The following is a 13,878-nucleotide window of genomic DNA, read 5'->3' as shown; positions in this document are numbered from 1 at the left end:
AAACAATACACATCTTACGAGGAGATAAAAACAGGGACGAATATAGAAACAAATGAATCGTTGAGAAAGCAAAAGTTATAAATATTAAAAATAACCTTAACCACACATCTTGCAGTGCGAAAATATTCGCCTTGAATGATTCCTGAATACAAAACGCACGCACACACATTTCTGAAGAGCCAGCAGGCAGGAAAAAGTAAAGTGAAACCTTAAGAGTTCTTCTGAGAAGAGTTCATCATTTTTTCTATGTTCCGACTAACTAATGAAGTCTCCCTTGAGTTCCTGATAAACATACACAACAGGAAATTCTCCTTCACTCTCAACAATAGCTATAAAGACCAACGGTAAATTGTATTTTAAATACTGTGCAGAGACTAGTCTGGGGCAAATTACCGTGATGGCAGAAACGGGGACAAATCGTACAGACTTTGTTTGGAAAGACAGAATGGTGTAGAATGAAACTGGACTAAGACGGGAGTGTGCTGTCACTTTTTTTTTCCTTTTCTAATGGTTATGCATGAAATTGTGGTCTGGGGAACATGTAGCAAAGAAGTACAAGAACAACTCGATAGAATGAAAGAGAAAATTGAGAAGTATGGCATGAATATCAGCGCAGAGAGTAGGAAGACCCTATTGATATCAAGAGGAGAAAAACAAGCGAAAGGCATCATGAAAATGAAAAAAGCCTTGAAATTGTGACAGTTTCAAATATCTAGGGAGTGATTTAATGCAGAATACAAGGCTGGATATGGATATTAGCAAGACAGAACAGCAGGGCAATGCATTCTTCCACAGTGTAAGAAACCCCTGCCTGGAATAAATACCAAGGAAGTGTTAAGAGATAACGTACAAAATGGCTTAGCTGTGCTACATGGCTGAGAACAATGGGAAACTACGGCCGTAACTAACACCTGAGGTGAAGCAGCTCTCTCTGTATGAATGAGTGATATACTGATGATGGCTTACTCCCAGGTAAAATATTCCGGAGGTAAAATAGTCCCCCATTCGGATCTCCGGGTGAGGACTACGGGAGGGGACAGTCATCAGGAAGATGAATACTGACATTTTGTGAGTCAGAGCAATGAATATTAGAAGTCCAAATTGCTGTGGTAGGTTAGAGAATCTGAAGAGGGAAATGGACAGACTAAGATTATATGTAGTTGGTAATCACTAATCATGTTGCATGGTAACAAAGCTACCTCTTTTATTACACATTTCCCTGTTTGCTTCATACAAACATTATGGCTACTCTCTCTGATGACTTTCCTTTGCTAGAATTAAATCCAAATGCCACTGATATTCCACCTCATCATTTTCCCTATCAAACATAGAATACTACTACTACTACTACTACTACTACTACTACTACTAAATCATACAGCCTCTGTGGCTCAGGCGGCAGCACGCCGGCCTCTCACTGCTGGGTTCCGTGGTTCAAATCCCGGTCACTCCATGTGAGATTTGTGGTGGACAAAGCGGAGGTGGGACAGGTTTTTCTCCGGGTACTCCGGTTTTCCCTGTCATAATTCATTCCAGCAACACTGTCCAATATCATTTCATCTGTCATCATTAATCATTGTCCCAGAGGAGTGCAACAGGCTTCGGCAGCCGACAAGATTCCTATTACATGTAATAAATAAATAACTTCAGTTATAACACACGTAGCAAGAAGTCTACTGTTGCAAATACTTCTAACTCATAATATTACAAGCTATCTTTGTCACCGTCAAATGATTCCACTTGTATATGCTTTTTCAACTAGAATATCTACAAACTCACAATTTACAACATTTGAACATCACTTCAAATTTTAAGATGGTCCATAGTGATCCTATTTGAAACTGTTCTTCAACTTCTATTCACCAACTTCATATCCTCAACGTGTTCTACAACTTCACCATATGCATCTGATTTTCGTTCTTTTATCTTCAAGATCATGATTAACTTCGGATCTCTCAACTAACTTTGACTTTTATTCTCTCCTCTTTACTTTGATTATATAAGATTTTTCGCCATCGTCTAATTATAACCGCCATGACTATCAACTTTACTTTTATGCAATCTTACTACTTGTTGTATAACAATCTGTTGTTTTATCCATTGTACTTATTTTAACAGCCTTCTAATGTTAATTTTGTTAATACTTCCACTATTGTATCTCATCACATTGTATTTTCAAACCATCATTGTTATTTTTAATGTTATTTTACTTCAAATCTATTCAAGATTTTAAAATTCATTTCATCACTACATCTTATTTAGACGCTTATTTTTAATTTAAGGTTAAGACTGTGGCTGATGATGCCTTCAGGGAAGGCGAAACATGTCCCACTATTAGCTAACAAATTTATGTAAATCATCCAAGACGATTTTGTATTGATTAGGTGGTCTAATAAATAACTTAATGTTATTATTTCAATCAAGATTCCTATCCTCGCCACTAGATGGGGGTTTCATTCATTCCATTCCTGACCTGGTCAAATGACTGGAAACAGGCTGTGGATTTTCATACTACTAAATCATCACCACCACCATCATCATCATTATTATTTCTTCACTCCAGCAAACCGGGTGCTGTTGAGTATGATCCTCCTCCATTTTGTCCTGTCCATCCACAGATGTTCATACATGCGACGCCAATTTACATCTCTGGTTTCAAGGTCCTTGAAAATCTGCTTCTCCCAAACATCACACGGTCTTCCTCTTGGTCTCTTTGCAGGAACACTGCAGTCAAATTATGCTTGAGGACTCGGATATCCACATTCCTTATTTTATCCATTTTTATTTTTTGTAGACAAAAATGGATGAACTTCATTTCTGTTGCCTGAAGACGACTCTGATGTCCTAATCGCAAAAACAGCCTGGAATATTGATGACTGCTGGACAGATCGTAGACTTATTATTACATGTGATAAAATTAATTTTTGGGTCCGTACTGAAAGTATTTGTATTAAATAACACTGGTATGTTTTTACTGTTCTCCCACCTATTCAATACAATACAATCTTAACCCTTGAACGCCCGAATTTTTTATTTTTTGAAATATTCAATTTTTCTTAATAAACATTCTTAGGATAGGGTATTATTCAAGGAAGATCCATTATTTTGAAGCAGACATGTTTAGTTTCGGAGATATAGGGTGTTGCATATATGCAACGCTAGGCGCTTTAGTAGTAGTCTGCAAGGTACCAACACATATGTTGTTTTATTCGAGAAAATAATGAAAATAAGAGGACAATGAGCGTGGAGAAGAAGATATAAGTTATTGTTGAGTTGATTATATACTAAGAGACAAAATAAAATAGTTTATATACAATAAGACATTATTTACAGTACTTATTATATATATGGTAATCAAAATAAATATATTTATTGGAAAATTATATTGAAAACAGACAGGGTATTCAGAGTTCTTCAGTTTACTGGTGTGATCATTTTCTGTGGGTTTCTCCGAAGACTCAGTGATCTGTATGTCCCTTTGTGTGGAACGGAATGAAGAAACTTATGCAGAGCCCAACGTCACACTTTACACACGCTGTACGGACTATGCTAGAGCGTTTTTCATATGCACACCATCTTCTTTTATTGCCTGGGATATACATTACAAGATGGTCTCGCCCGTCGTACTGTACAACTTCATGTACGGGACCTTCCCCCGTGCGTGAGAGCGATCGGCGCCCCACTCCCCTGGGCTCCGTGTCGTAGGATTTGATGTACTATTGCGCCTCCAAGAACAATTCGAATAGTTCAACAGGGGAAAAGTCACTAAACTTCGCAAAGTCACTATCAGGAAAGATACCGGAAGGAGGTGAAAAGTCTCTTAGTGTCCAGTTTCGTGTAACTTGAGGTAGGAGCAGCTGCAGAAGCAATATAAGTCTCTGGTAAGACCCCAACTAGAGTATGGTTCCAGTGTATGGGACCCTCACCAGGATTACCTGATTCAAGAACTGGAAAAAATCCAAAGAAAAGCAGCTCGATTTGTTCTGGGTGATTTCCGACAAAAGAGTAGCGTTACAAAAATGTTGCAATGTTTGGGTTGGGAAGAATTGAGAGAAAGAAGAAGAGCTGCTCGACTAAGTGGTATGTTCCGAGCTGTCAGCGGAGAGATGGCGTGGAATGACATTAGTAGACGAATAAGTTTGAATGGCGTTTATAAAAGTAGGAAAGATCACAATATGAAGATAAAGTTGGAATTCAAGAGGACAAACTGGGGCAAATATTCATTTATAGGAAGGGGAGTTAGGGATTGGAATAACTTACCAAGGGAGATGTTCAATAAATTTCCAATTTCTTTGAAATCATTTAGGAAAAGGTTAGGAAAGCAACAGATAGGGAATCTGCCACCTGGGCGACTGCCCTAAATGCAGATCAGTATTGATTGATTGATTGATTGATGACTCAGGTTGTCAATAAGCCCTCCCTCGTCCTCATCTGCCGAGTCTTCATCCGAAAGGGGTGCAGGCTCTTGAGGTTCTATATAAATAGTACCTACTCCATCTCGCTTCTCTACCTCCTTGAGAATTTCTGCTAATATCAAGCCCCTGAAATAAATGTGAATCGAATAAATGGCGCTAATCAACTATGATTTCCTCATATATACGAGATAAAATTTCCTACCACCACTTATAACAACAATAACAATAATAATAATAATAATAATAATAATATGCATCACAAAACTGGTATATGAGTTTGAATTGCATGCACAGCAACGAAGGGTTGTTACTTCAATAACAAACCCTTCAATACCAAATTGGTACATAAGGAAGTGATTTGACAATGGATCCGCCAAGCGTTGAGAATATGCAACCCCGGGGATATGTGGATCTCACTCGTCCACGAGTTATTAATTATAAAAGGAATTGTGCTACATTCAAACTGATGAATTTATTTTCTGGATTTCCTAAAAGAGGTTAATTATTTCTCATTCATAAAATTATATGGCGAATCTTATCTCTTACGGTATGCCATTGTGATAGCTGGAACACACGGCGAACTTCAAACATACACCTCATCAACAATCAAGCGGTGACTATTGATTAACTGACTCGTAACAAAGCACAACACTTCCCTTTACCAAATACGGGTGCAATTTTCATTCTTTTACTGGAAAACAACTTCATATATTAAAAGAAATGAGCACCCGCACGCCGTTGCACATATGCAACGCTGGGCGTTCATGGGTTAAAAGTTAGGACTTTGTCCTTATCAAAATGTTAACATAAAATTAATACATTGGATGGTACATGTTTTGCCTATCAATAGTAGGCATCATCAGCCATTATTTACCTTAGGAATAGATCAGGTAGCTGATTGGGAATGACTTCTGAATACTGTTAAAAACTATGTCTTGAAAAATGGATTGGAGATCGTTAAACAACGACCATTACCAATGCTCAACTTTCCTCAAGTTTTTAACAACATGCCATTTGATAATTAAATGGAATGTGCTTTCTGATTTTTATCTTTATTGTAATATCTTTTAATATCAAGAACCAACCACCTATGTTGTAATCTTCAAATAATTGTCATGTTTTTAGACTCAAATATTAACACAATATACAACATTTTATTTTGTAATTTTACAAGACAATTTTTAACAGTATTCAAGTCATTGCCAATCAGGTACCTGATCTATTCCTAAGGTAAATAATGGCTGATGATGCCTACAATTGATAGGCAAAACATGTAGCATTCAATGTATTAATTTTATGTTAACATTTTGATAAGGACAAAGTCCTAACTTTTAAGATTGTATTGTATTGAATACATGGGAGAACAATAAAAACATACTAGTGTTATTTAATTTCTTATTAGTCGATTCAGGATTACCATCCATATAAAGCCATGAACCCACTTCACGAATCCAACAAGGAAAACGTTCAACAACTCTAAGCTTCCACTTGATAGTGTTCCCACAGAAAGCCAAAACTCTGTTCCAGAACAACTACACTCACAATCCAATCAACACAAATGATGTAGACTGTGAATGTACCACACTTCAGAATATCATTACAGAGTCTGCACAAGAAAGTCAGTGGCTATGAGGAAAGGAAGAGACAAGACTGGTTTGATAATAACAATGAAGAAATCTTGAACCTCATCAAGGCTAAACAGCATGCCTATCTATCTGTTTCTCAAGATCCATCCTCCAGAGAAAACAAAATGCGTTTTCAAGAACTAAAACAGAAGTGCCTGTCTGAAAACAGGGAAATAAAGAACAACTGATGGCAGCAAAAAGCCAAGGAACTTCAGAAATTCTCAGATATCAGGGACTTACGCAACTTTTACGCAGGACAGAAGGATCTGTATGGTCCTATCTGCTCATCATCAGCAACTCTGAAAGCTGTTTATAATACTACCTTTCTTACAGACAGGCAAGACATCTTGAAACGATGGAAAGAGCACTTCAGCTCACTCTTGAACTGTAATTCTGCTGCTGCTGAAGATTTTCTTCAACATGTTCTTTAACATACTCTCCAACCTTGGATGGACACTCCTCCAACCTTCCAAGAGTTTATCAAAGCTCTCAACAGAATGAAAACAGGGAAGGCTCCTGGATCAGACAACATTCCTCTTGAACTTATTCAAAGTAGAGGCTCACCTCTAAAAGCCAGGCTTTTCTATCTGATTCTCCTAATCTGGGAAAACAAATATGTTCTTGCTGCCATGAAAAAATTCCAGAATAGTTACAATCTTCAGGAAAGGTGATTGCAGTATCTGTGGAAACTACCATGGTATATCATAGCTGGAGAAATATTTGCTATAATCTTACTGAATCGACTTCAGGTTGTTTCTGAATCTCAGTGTGGGTTTCATGCCTCTCGTGGTACAATTGACATGATATTCTGCACAAGACAACTCCAGGAGAAATGCAAAGAACAAATGACACCTCTGTTCTTAGTGTTCCATGACCTTGAAAACACCTTTGATACGGTTCCTCGAAATGCTATGTGGGTGGTTTTGAGGCGCTTTGGATGCCCCGATCATTTTGTTGGTCTGATCCAAGCTTTCCATGATGGTATGGTTAATCAGGTACTGTAACAGAATGATATCTCAGAAGACTTTCCAATCACAAATGGACTCGTGCAAGGATGTGTACTTGCACCTACACTTTTCACCCTGTACCTGGCAGCGCTTTATGAGATGCCCACAAATAACACAGGTGTGGAAATTAAATATCAGTATGACAGTGGTACTTTTCAATCACACCAGACTTTGCTCCAAAATATTAACCTATTCCACCCGGATCACAGAATTGCAATATGCAGATGACAATGTTTCTCCAGCCCACACACCAGAACAGTTTCAACAATCTGTCATATGCTTCAACAGAGCTTATGAACGTTTTGGCCTGACTGTCAACATTCAGAAGACCAAAGTGCTTACTCGGCCTGCTCTTGGAACCCACCTCCACCAAATGTTGATATCACCATATCTGGCACAGCTCTGGAAAAGGTGGAGCACATCTCATACCTTGGGAGTATTCCCTCAACGCACTGCACCTGTCAGAAGGACATGAAAAACAGAATGCAGGCTGCCCATGTGGCCTCTAGACGTCTCTCAAACCATGTATTTCAGAACAAAGATCTAAGTATCCGCACGAAAAAAAAGATATACCAAGATGTGCTATTTCTACATTACTCTACGGGTGTGAAACCTGAACCCTATATCGCCGGGACATCAAGAAACTGGAATGCTTTCATCAATGCAAACTTAGATCCATCATGAACATCAAATGGGATGACTACATAACTAACATAGCAGTTCTCGAGAAAGCTAAGTACACAGTATCGAAGCCACCATCGTTGGTCATCGGCTTAGATGGGTAGGCCATATCCATCGTATGAGTGACAGACTCCCTCAGCAAATCCTGTATGGTGAACTCAGCAATGGCAAGAGGACTTGTGGTGCTCTTTTGAAGCGATATAAAGACCAACTTAAGCAGACAATGAGAAGAGTAGATATAAACACAAATAGTTGGTATACTCTCGGATTGGATCACTCTCACTGGCGTGCTACCATCTCAACTGCAGTTGCACGGTTTGAGCAGGAACGTCAAAGACAGGAAGAGGAAACTCACCAGAGAAAGAAGCTACGTCAAACACTGCCACGTCCCTCACCTTCCATCGGATGAAATGTGTGGCCGCATGTTTTATGCAAGAACTGGTCTGATAAACCATCAGCGCCACATTCATCGTGTGGACTAAGGATTATGGAACTGCAGGCGAGAAACGAAAACTCTGAAACAAGTATCGGCCACTGCCGACGACCTGGCGGTAATGCCTTCTACTGTAGATGCAGCAGCAGAAGAGCCAAAGCACATCACAGCAAACAATAGTCAATTTTAAGGGCTTTTGATGTTGTAGGCCTTCACATCCAGTTTTCTTCAGTCTCTGTAATATTATGGCATCCAATGTAAAGGAGTTCTTCTTCCTCCTTTCTCCTTCTAGTTTTATTCTTTAAGCGAATATTCCTCCACATATTTTTTCTTCTCATTTTTAAAGTCATCTTTATAATCCTTCTCGTCGATATGAGGTGATGACCACGCAGCTTTTCACCATACGATAATTATGAAAGAAACCACCACCAATGCCAGTTAACATGACTGAAATTATTACCAAGTTAACGATGCTCTCTGCATTGATACTGATTAAGCAAGGAAAGTCTACATTCATTAATATATCTGTTATCATAGCCGGTACAGTAAAACTATATAATAAAACATAAATTATCTTAAATTGTATTCTCTATAACTTTTTTTTTCTGCTTGACGTCGCACCGACACAGATAGGTCTTATGGCGACGATGGGATAGGAAAGGCCCAGGAATTGGAAGGAAGCGGCCGTGGCCGTAATTAAGGTACAGCCCCGGCATTTGCCTGGTATGAAAATGGGAAACCATGGAAAACCATCTTCAGGGCTGCCGACAGTGGGGCTCGAACCCACTATCTCCCGATTACTGGATACTGGCCGCACTTAAGCGACTGCAGCTATCGAGCTCGGTATAACTTTTGTTAGCTGGCCTCGTGATGTAGGGGTAGCGTGCCTGCCTATCGCCCGGAGGCCCCGGGTTCGATTCCCGGCCAGGTCAGGGATTTTTCTCTCGACCTGAGGGCTGGTTCGAGGTCCACTCAGCCTACGTGATTAGAATTGAGGAGCTATCTGATGGTGAGATGGCGGCCCCGGTCTCGAAAGCCCAGAATAACGGCCAAGAGGATGCGTCGTGCTGACCACACGGCCCCTTGTAATCTGCAGGCCTTCAGGATGAGCAGCGGTCACTGGGCAGGCCAGAGCCCTTTCAAGGGCATTAAATGCCGTGGGGTTTGGTATAACTTTTGTTACGTAGCATTTATCAATAGGAATACTAATAACATAAATATCTAAGAATTATTTTATTTTTACCTACAATTTGATTTCAGTCGTTCTGACACAGGTCCGCAGGTCTTATTGGTGACAATGGGTTAGGAAAGTTCTGGAGAGGGAAAGAAGTGACTGTGGCCTTAATTAAGGCTCATTTACATGGTGTGAAAATGGGAAACCACGGAAAACCATCTTCAGGGCTGCCGACAGTGAAATAACATTTTAGGCCTTCCCCTACACTACTATTTCATTAAAGATAAATAAAATTATTTATAGCCTAGACTGCTATGCCTTATTCCTCTACTTTGGCTAGTTGCTTTACGTCGCACCGACACAGATAGGTCTTATGGCGACGATGGGACAGGGAAGGGCTGGGAGTGGGAAGGAAGCGGCCGTGGCCTTAATTAAGGTACAGCCTCTACTTTACATGCATGTCGAGTTCCATTAAATTCTGTTCACTCATTTTCTTGTGGCTCAGCTTTGATATGGACTAAGCAGAAAAAGTCTAATTCCATGAATATCTCCGTTATCATAGCTCGTAGGGTAAAAATCTATGAGACATAAATGATCATAAATTATATTCTCTACAACAATTCTTATGTAGTACTCATCAACAGGAACACGAATAACTTAGATATTTGAGAACAGAATTTTAGACCTTCCCCTGAACTGCAATTTCATCCTGGGTAAGTAAAATTATGTACAGCCTAAACTGTCGTGCTTTATTCCCTTATGAACATTCTATTTATCCATTTTCTTGCGATGTGCATGCAGAGGGCCTACATACATACATACATACGTACAGAGGTGACGGAAAAATAAAATTTGCATTTCCTTCTTAATGTGGACACGACCGATACAAAAATACCTTTTTTTTTAAATTCTGAGAAATGTAAAATGCCACTTATGTTATGTATATAGATTTGAGGGACAAATAACTTGTGTATATTTTAAAAATAATATTTACACTCACCAAGTTGACAGGAAGAAGTGTATCACAAGGATGATCTGTAAAAGAAAAAGTAATTCATTATTATGACACACAGTAATACACATGCAGAAACACACACACACACTTCAAATACCTGTTCACTATGTTCTTGAACAGAAAAACCTCCAAAAATTTTTTCCAACAATTTTTGCAACTTTTGCAGTTTTTTCAAATCTAAGATGCAATGCTGGGAATGAGGCTTTGTAAATAAATTAACAGACATATCAAGAAATATTTGAATCCTAAACATAGAATTATGAAAGCAATATCATTACAGTGCCGTCCATGAGAAAAGCACATTGGGCGGGCTGAGTGGCTCAGACGGTTAAGGCGCTGGCCTTCTAACCCCAACTTGGCAGGTTCGATCCTGGCTCAGTCCGGTGTATCGATGCCGCAGACAGGTGGAATGCAGGCACTCACCTGGCCTCCTCCTAACCATCACACGGCCATCACTGGCACCAAGGCAGAACCGGCTTTCAACAGAAAACACAACGGAGCTCCACTCCATCCTCCTATGAGCTCTCGCTTGACACCACCGAAGTTGCAGATGGTGGTGGTTTGGGGTAAGTGGAATGCACGCTGCAGGACGTCTGGCTCGGAGTTGTCCTTCAAGTAACCAATTTCGAACAGTTCACTACATCACTGTGGTGCCAAATGCCGGGTGCAGTCCGCTGCGCCACAGCCGTACGCCGAATACGGCAGTCCTCCCTTTCGGTGGTGCCATGGGGACGTCCAGAGCCCGGTCTTCTTGCGAGCGTACCTTCTCATGACCACTGCTGCCAGCACGCATGCACAGTCGAGACATTCCTGTCAAGTCATTCTGTAATAGCGCAGAAAGAAAATCCACTTTCACGGAGTCTCGTTCAACCGCAGTGAGCTGTTCATACTAGCCTCTTCGTCGTCATAAAGGCATTCTTGACCCACTCACAGTCACTCCGTCCAATCTCACAGGAAACTAATGCTCTCGCACCGTACCGTCCGTATTTAAAGCAAACCTGATGTGCAAAGTCATGGGGCCGCTACTAGCGCCACGCTAATGGGATTTGTGGGAAATTTGAAGCAACGTCATCTTTCATATATATAAACACTCTTACCAACGCTCATTAAACTAGCACAACCCCTTCTTGGTGTTTGCATATTTTTATTCTGCCAGTAAATGTAGACTGTAATTTGAGAGGCCTTGGAGGTTCATTTGCAGGTCTATGTTTGCACTCTGACTAAATTGTGATTTGCTCAGATGTATTTGTAAATTAATCTTTACAAATCAAGGGGAGGACTGTAAACTGTACAGAAACTGAATTCCAAAACCCAAGTGTAAAAATTATCATTTGTAATTGCTATTTGTAATTTATCTGATGTAAACAGCAGTTATTGGGATAGGTATCTTGTGACATATTTATAAATTCACCAATTGCATTTGATATGGGTATTCTATTAATTAATTTTAGGTTTTACGTAAATTAAATGTCAGGCTAGTGAGACTTGTACAATCTGGATAAGCTTTGTATAAACAACTTTGTCCCTTGGGAACATAAATAGATTCCTGAAATCCCAGTGTGTCATCATGTCCAAGGTTGCTATGAGACCGAAAATATGACTTGTGTCAAGTAGGACTTAAGGATTTTTTTTACATTTCTGCATTGTGCACCACAGAATAGAAGCTCACTAGACTGTCAACACAGACTTTTTTTTTGCTAGTTGCTTTATGTCGCACCGACACAGATAGGTCTTAAGGCGACGATGGGACAGGAAAGGGCTAGGAGTGGGAAGGAAGCTGCCGTGGCCTTAATTGAGATACAGCACCAGCATTTGCATGGTGTGAAAATGGGAAACCACTGAAAACCATTTTCAGGGCTGCCGACAGTGGGGTTTGAACCTACTGTCTCCCGAATACTGGATACTCGCCGCACTTAAGCGACTGCAGCTATCGAGCTCGGTACACAGACATTTATTGCAGGGACTTATGTAAAGGCCACGTGGTTTGGACCTGTGGCAAATATACCCCGTTACTGCCCATTGCCCACATTTGTGGGCACTGCACATTTTAATTCCAACTGACCCTGCATAAGCCAATAATGAAATATGAGGGCAAATCAAAAAGCAAGTTACACTTCCAAGTTATGGCCATTTATGAAACCATCTACACATAGGCAACACCATGGCTATGACGACATAAAATGTAAGTTCACTTTTCCACATAGTCCCCAAGAGACTGTAGACATTTCTTGGAATGGTCGACCAACTTTCCGATTCCGGATAAGTAAAAATCACCTCCAGTGCTATGTAACCACCTGGAGACAGCTGTTTTCACCTCCTCATCGTTTCGGAATCATCATCCACCGAGATCCTTTTTCAGCTTACCAAACACATGATAATTGCATTGCGCTAAGTCTGCCATACCTCCCACTTAAATTGCTGCACCAGTTCAGACGTTTGACGGGCCGCGTGAGGTGTGTTATTGTGCAACAAAATCACACTGGCGCTCAATTTTTCCCGCCGCTTTTCTTTAATTGCCTTACACAACCATTTCAATGTTTGAATACGAAGCCGAAATGATTGTTGTACCTTTTGGCATAAATTCCACGTGCACCACAGCCTCCATGTCAAAGAACACAGCCGCCATTACCTTTCCTGCTGAAGGTTTGACCTTGGCCTTCTTTCGTGGTGGTGATGAGGTGTACACCCATTCCATCGATGTTCTCTTTGTTTCAGGGGTGAAGTGGTGGACCCACGTTTCATCCCCGGTGATGATTCGCAACAGAAATTCGTCACCCTCCACAGAATACCATTGCAAAAATGCCAGTGAAGAATGGAAACTTTGACCCTTGTAAACATCGGTGAGTAGACATGGGACCCATCTTTGACGCAGTTTAAAAAATCCAAGGTTCTGCTGAACAATGGAGAACACACTGCAATATGAAATGTTCAGCATGCTGGCTATTTCCTGCAGTGTTATGCACCGATTCTCTCTAATAATCCCATCTACACGTTCAACATTTGCAACGGCACTGGACGTTGCGGGCCTGCCTTCGCGATGTTCGTCTGTGAGATTCATGTGTCCGGCGTCCAATTGCTTACACCACGTTACAATACCTCGGCGAGAAATTGCATGCTCACCATACACAGCAGTGATTTCACGATGAATGTCCGTGCAATTGAGCCATTTAGCCCATTGAAATCTGATCGTTGCACACACCTCCAATTTGGAATGAACACCCAGTTGACGTGCCATTGAGCCTAGCCCACTCTGCACACACAACACGGCGGGATACCACACCAACCTTCCTATCGGACTTGCCAGCAGTTAATGTAGATTGCTTCACATTGGCCACGTTCACAACACACAGCGCGCTCTAGCGGCAAGCTAGTGTAACTTACTTCTTGATTCGCCCTTGTATTTCAGTTATTGAGTGACATTTAGTAAACTGAGACAACAATGCATGACCATAATGTCTAAATAAAATGAGTACTCGAGTGTCAGCAGCAAATGGAAATAGAAGCTTGTTTCGTCTACCGTGTGTCCTA

General features: G+C 40.5%; 1 protein-coding gene across 4 annotated transcripts in view; it reads right to left on the bottom strand.

Annotated features, from left to right (window-relative positions):
• LOC136864062 (type-1 angiotensin II receptor-associated protein) overlaps positions 1 to 13,878 on the bottom strand; it is a 268,407-nt gene that overhangs the window by 136,610 nt on the left and 117,919 nt on the right. For all 4 annotated transcript variants that reach the window (XM_067140601.2, XM_067140600.2, XM_067140602.2 and 1 more), the window contains exon 4: positions 10,336 to 10,370. In XM_067140601.2, coding sequence (XP_066996702.1) covers positions 10,336 to 10,370 — 35 coding nt within the window. The remainder of the gene's footprint in view (positions 1 to 10,335; positions 10,371 to 13,878) is intronic.

Source organism: Anabrus simplex, chromosome 2, assembly GCF_040414725.1.
Source record: "Anabrus simplex isolate iqAnaSimp1 chromosome 2, ASM4041472v1, whole genome shotgun sequence".
Lineage (NCBI taxonomy): Eukaryota > Metazoa > Arthropoda > Insecta > Orthoptera > Tettigoniidae > Anabrus > Anabrus simplex.
This window is presented reverse-complemented; position numbering and strand designations above follow the sequence as displayed.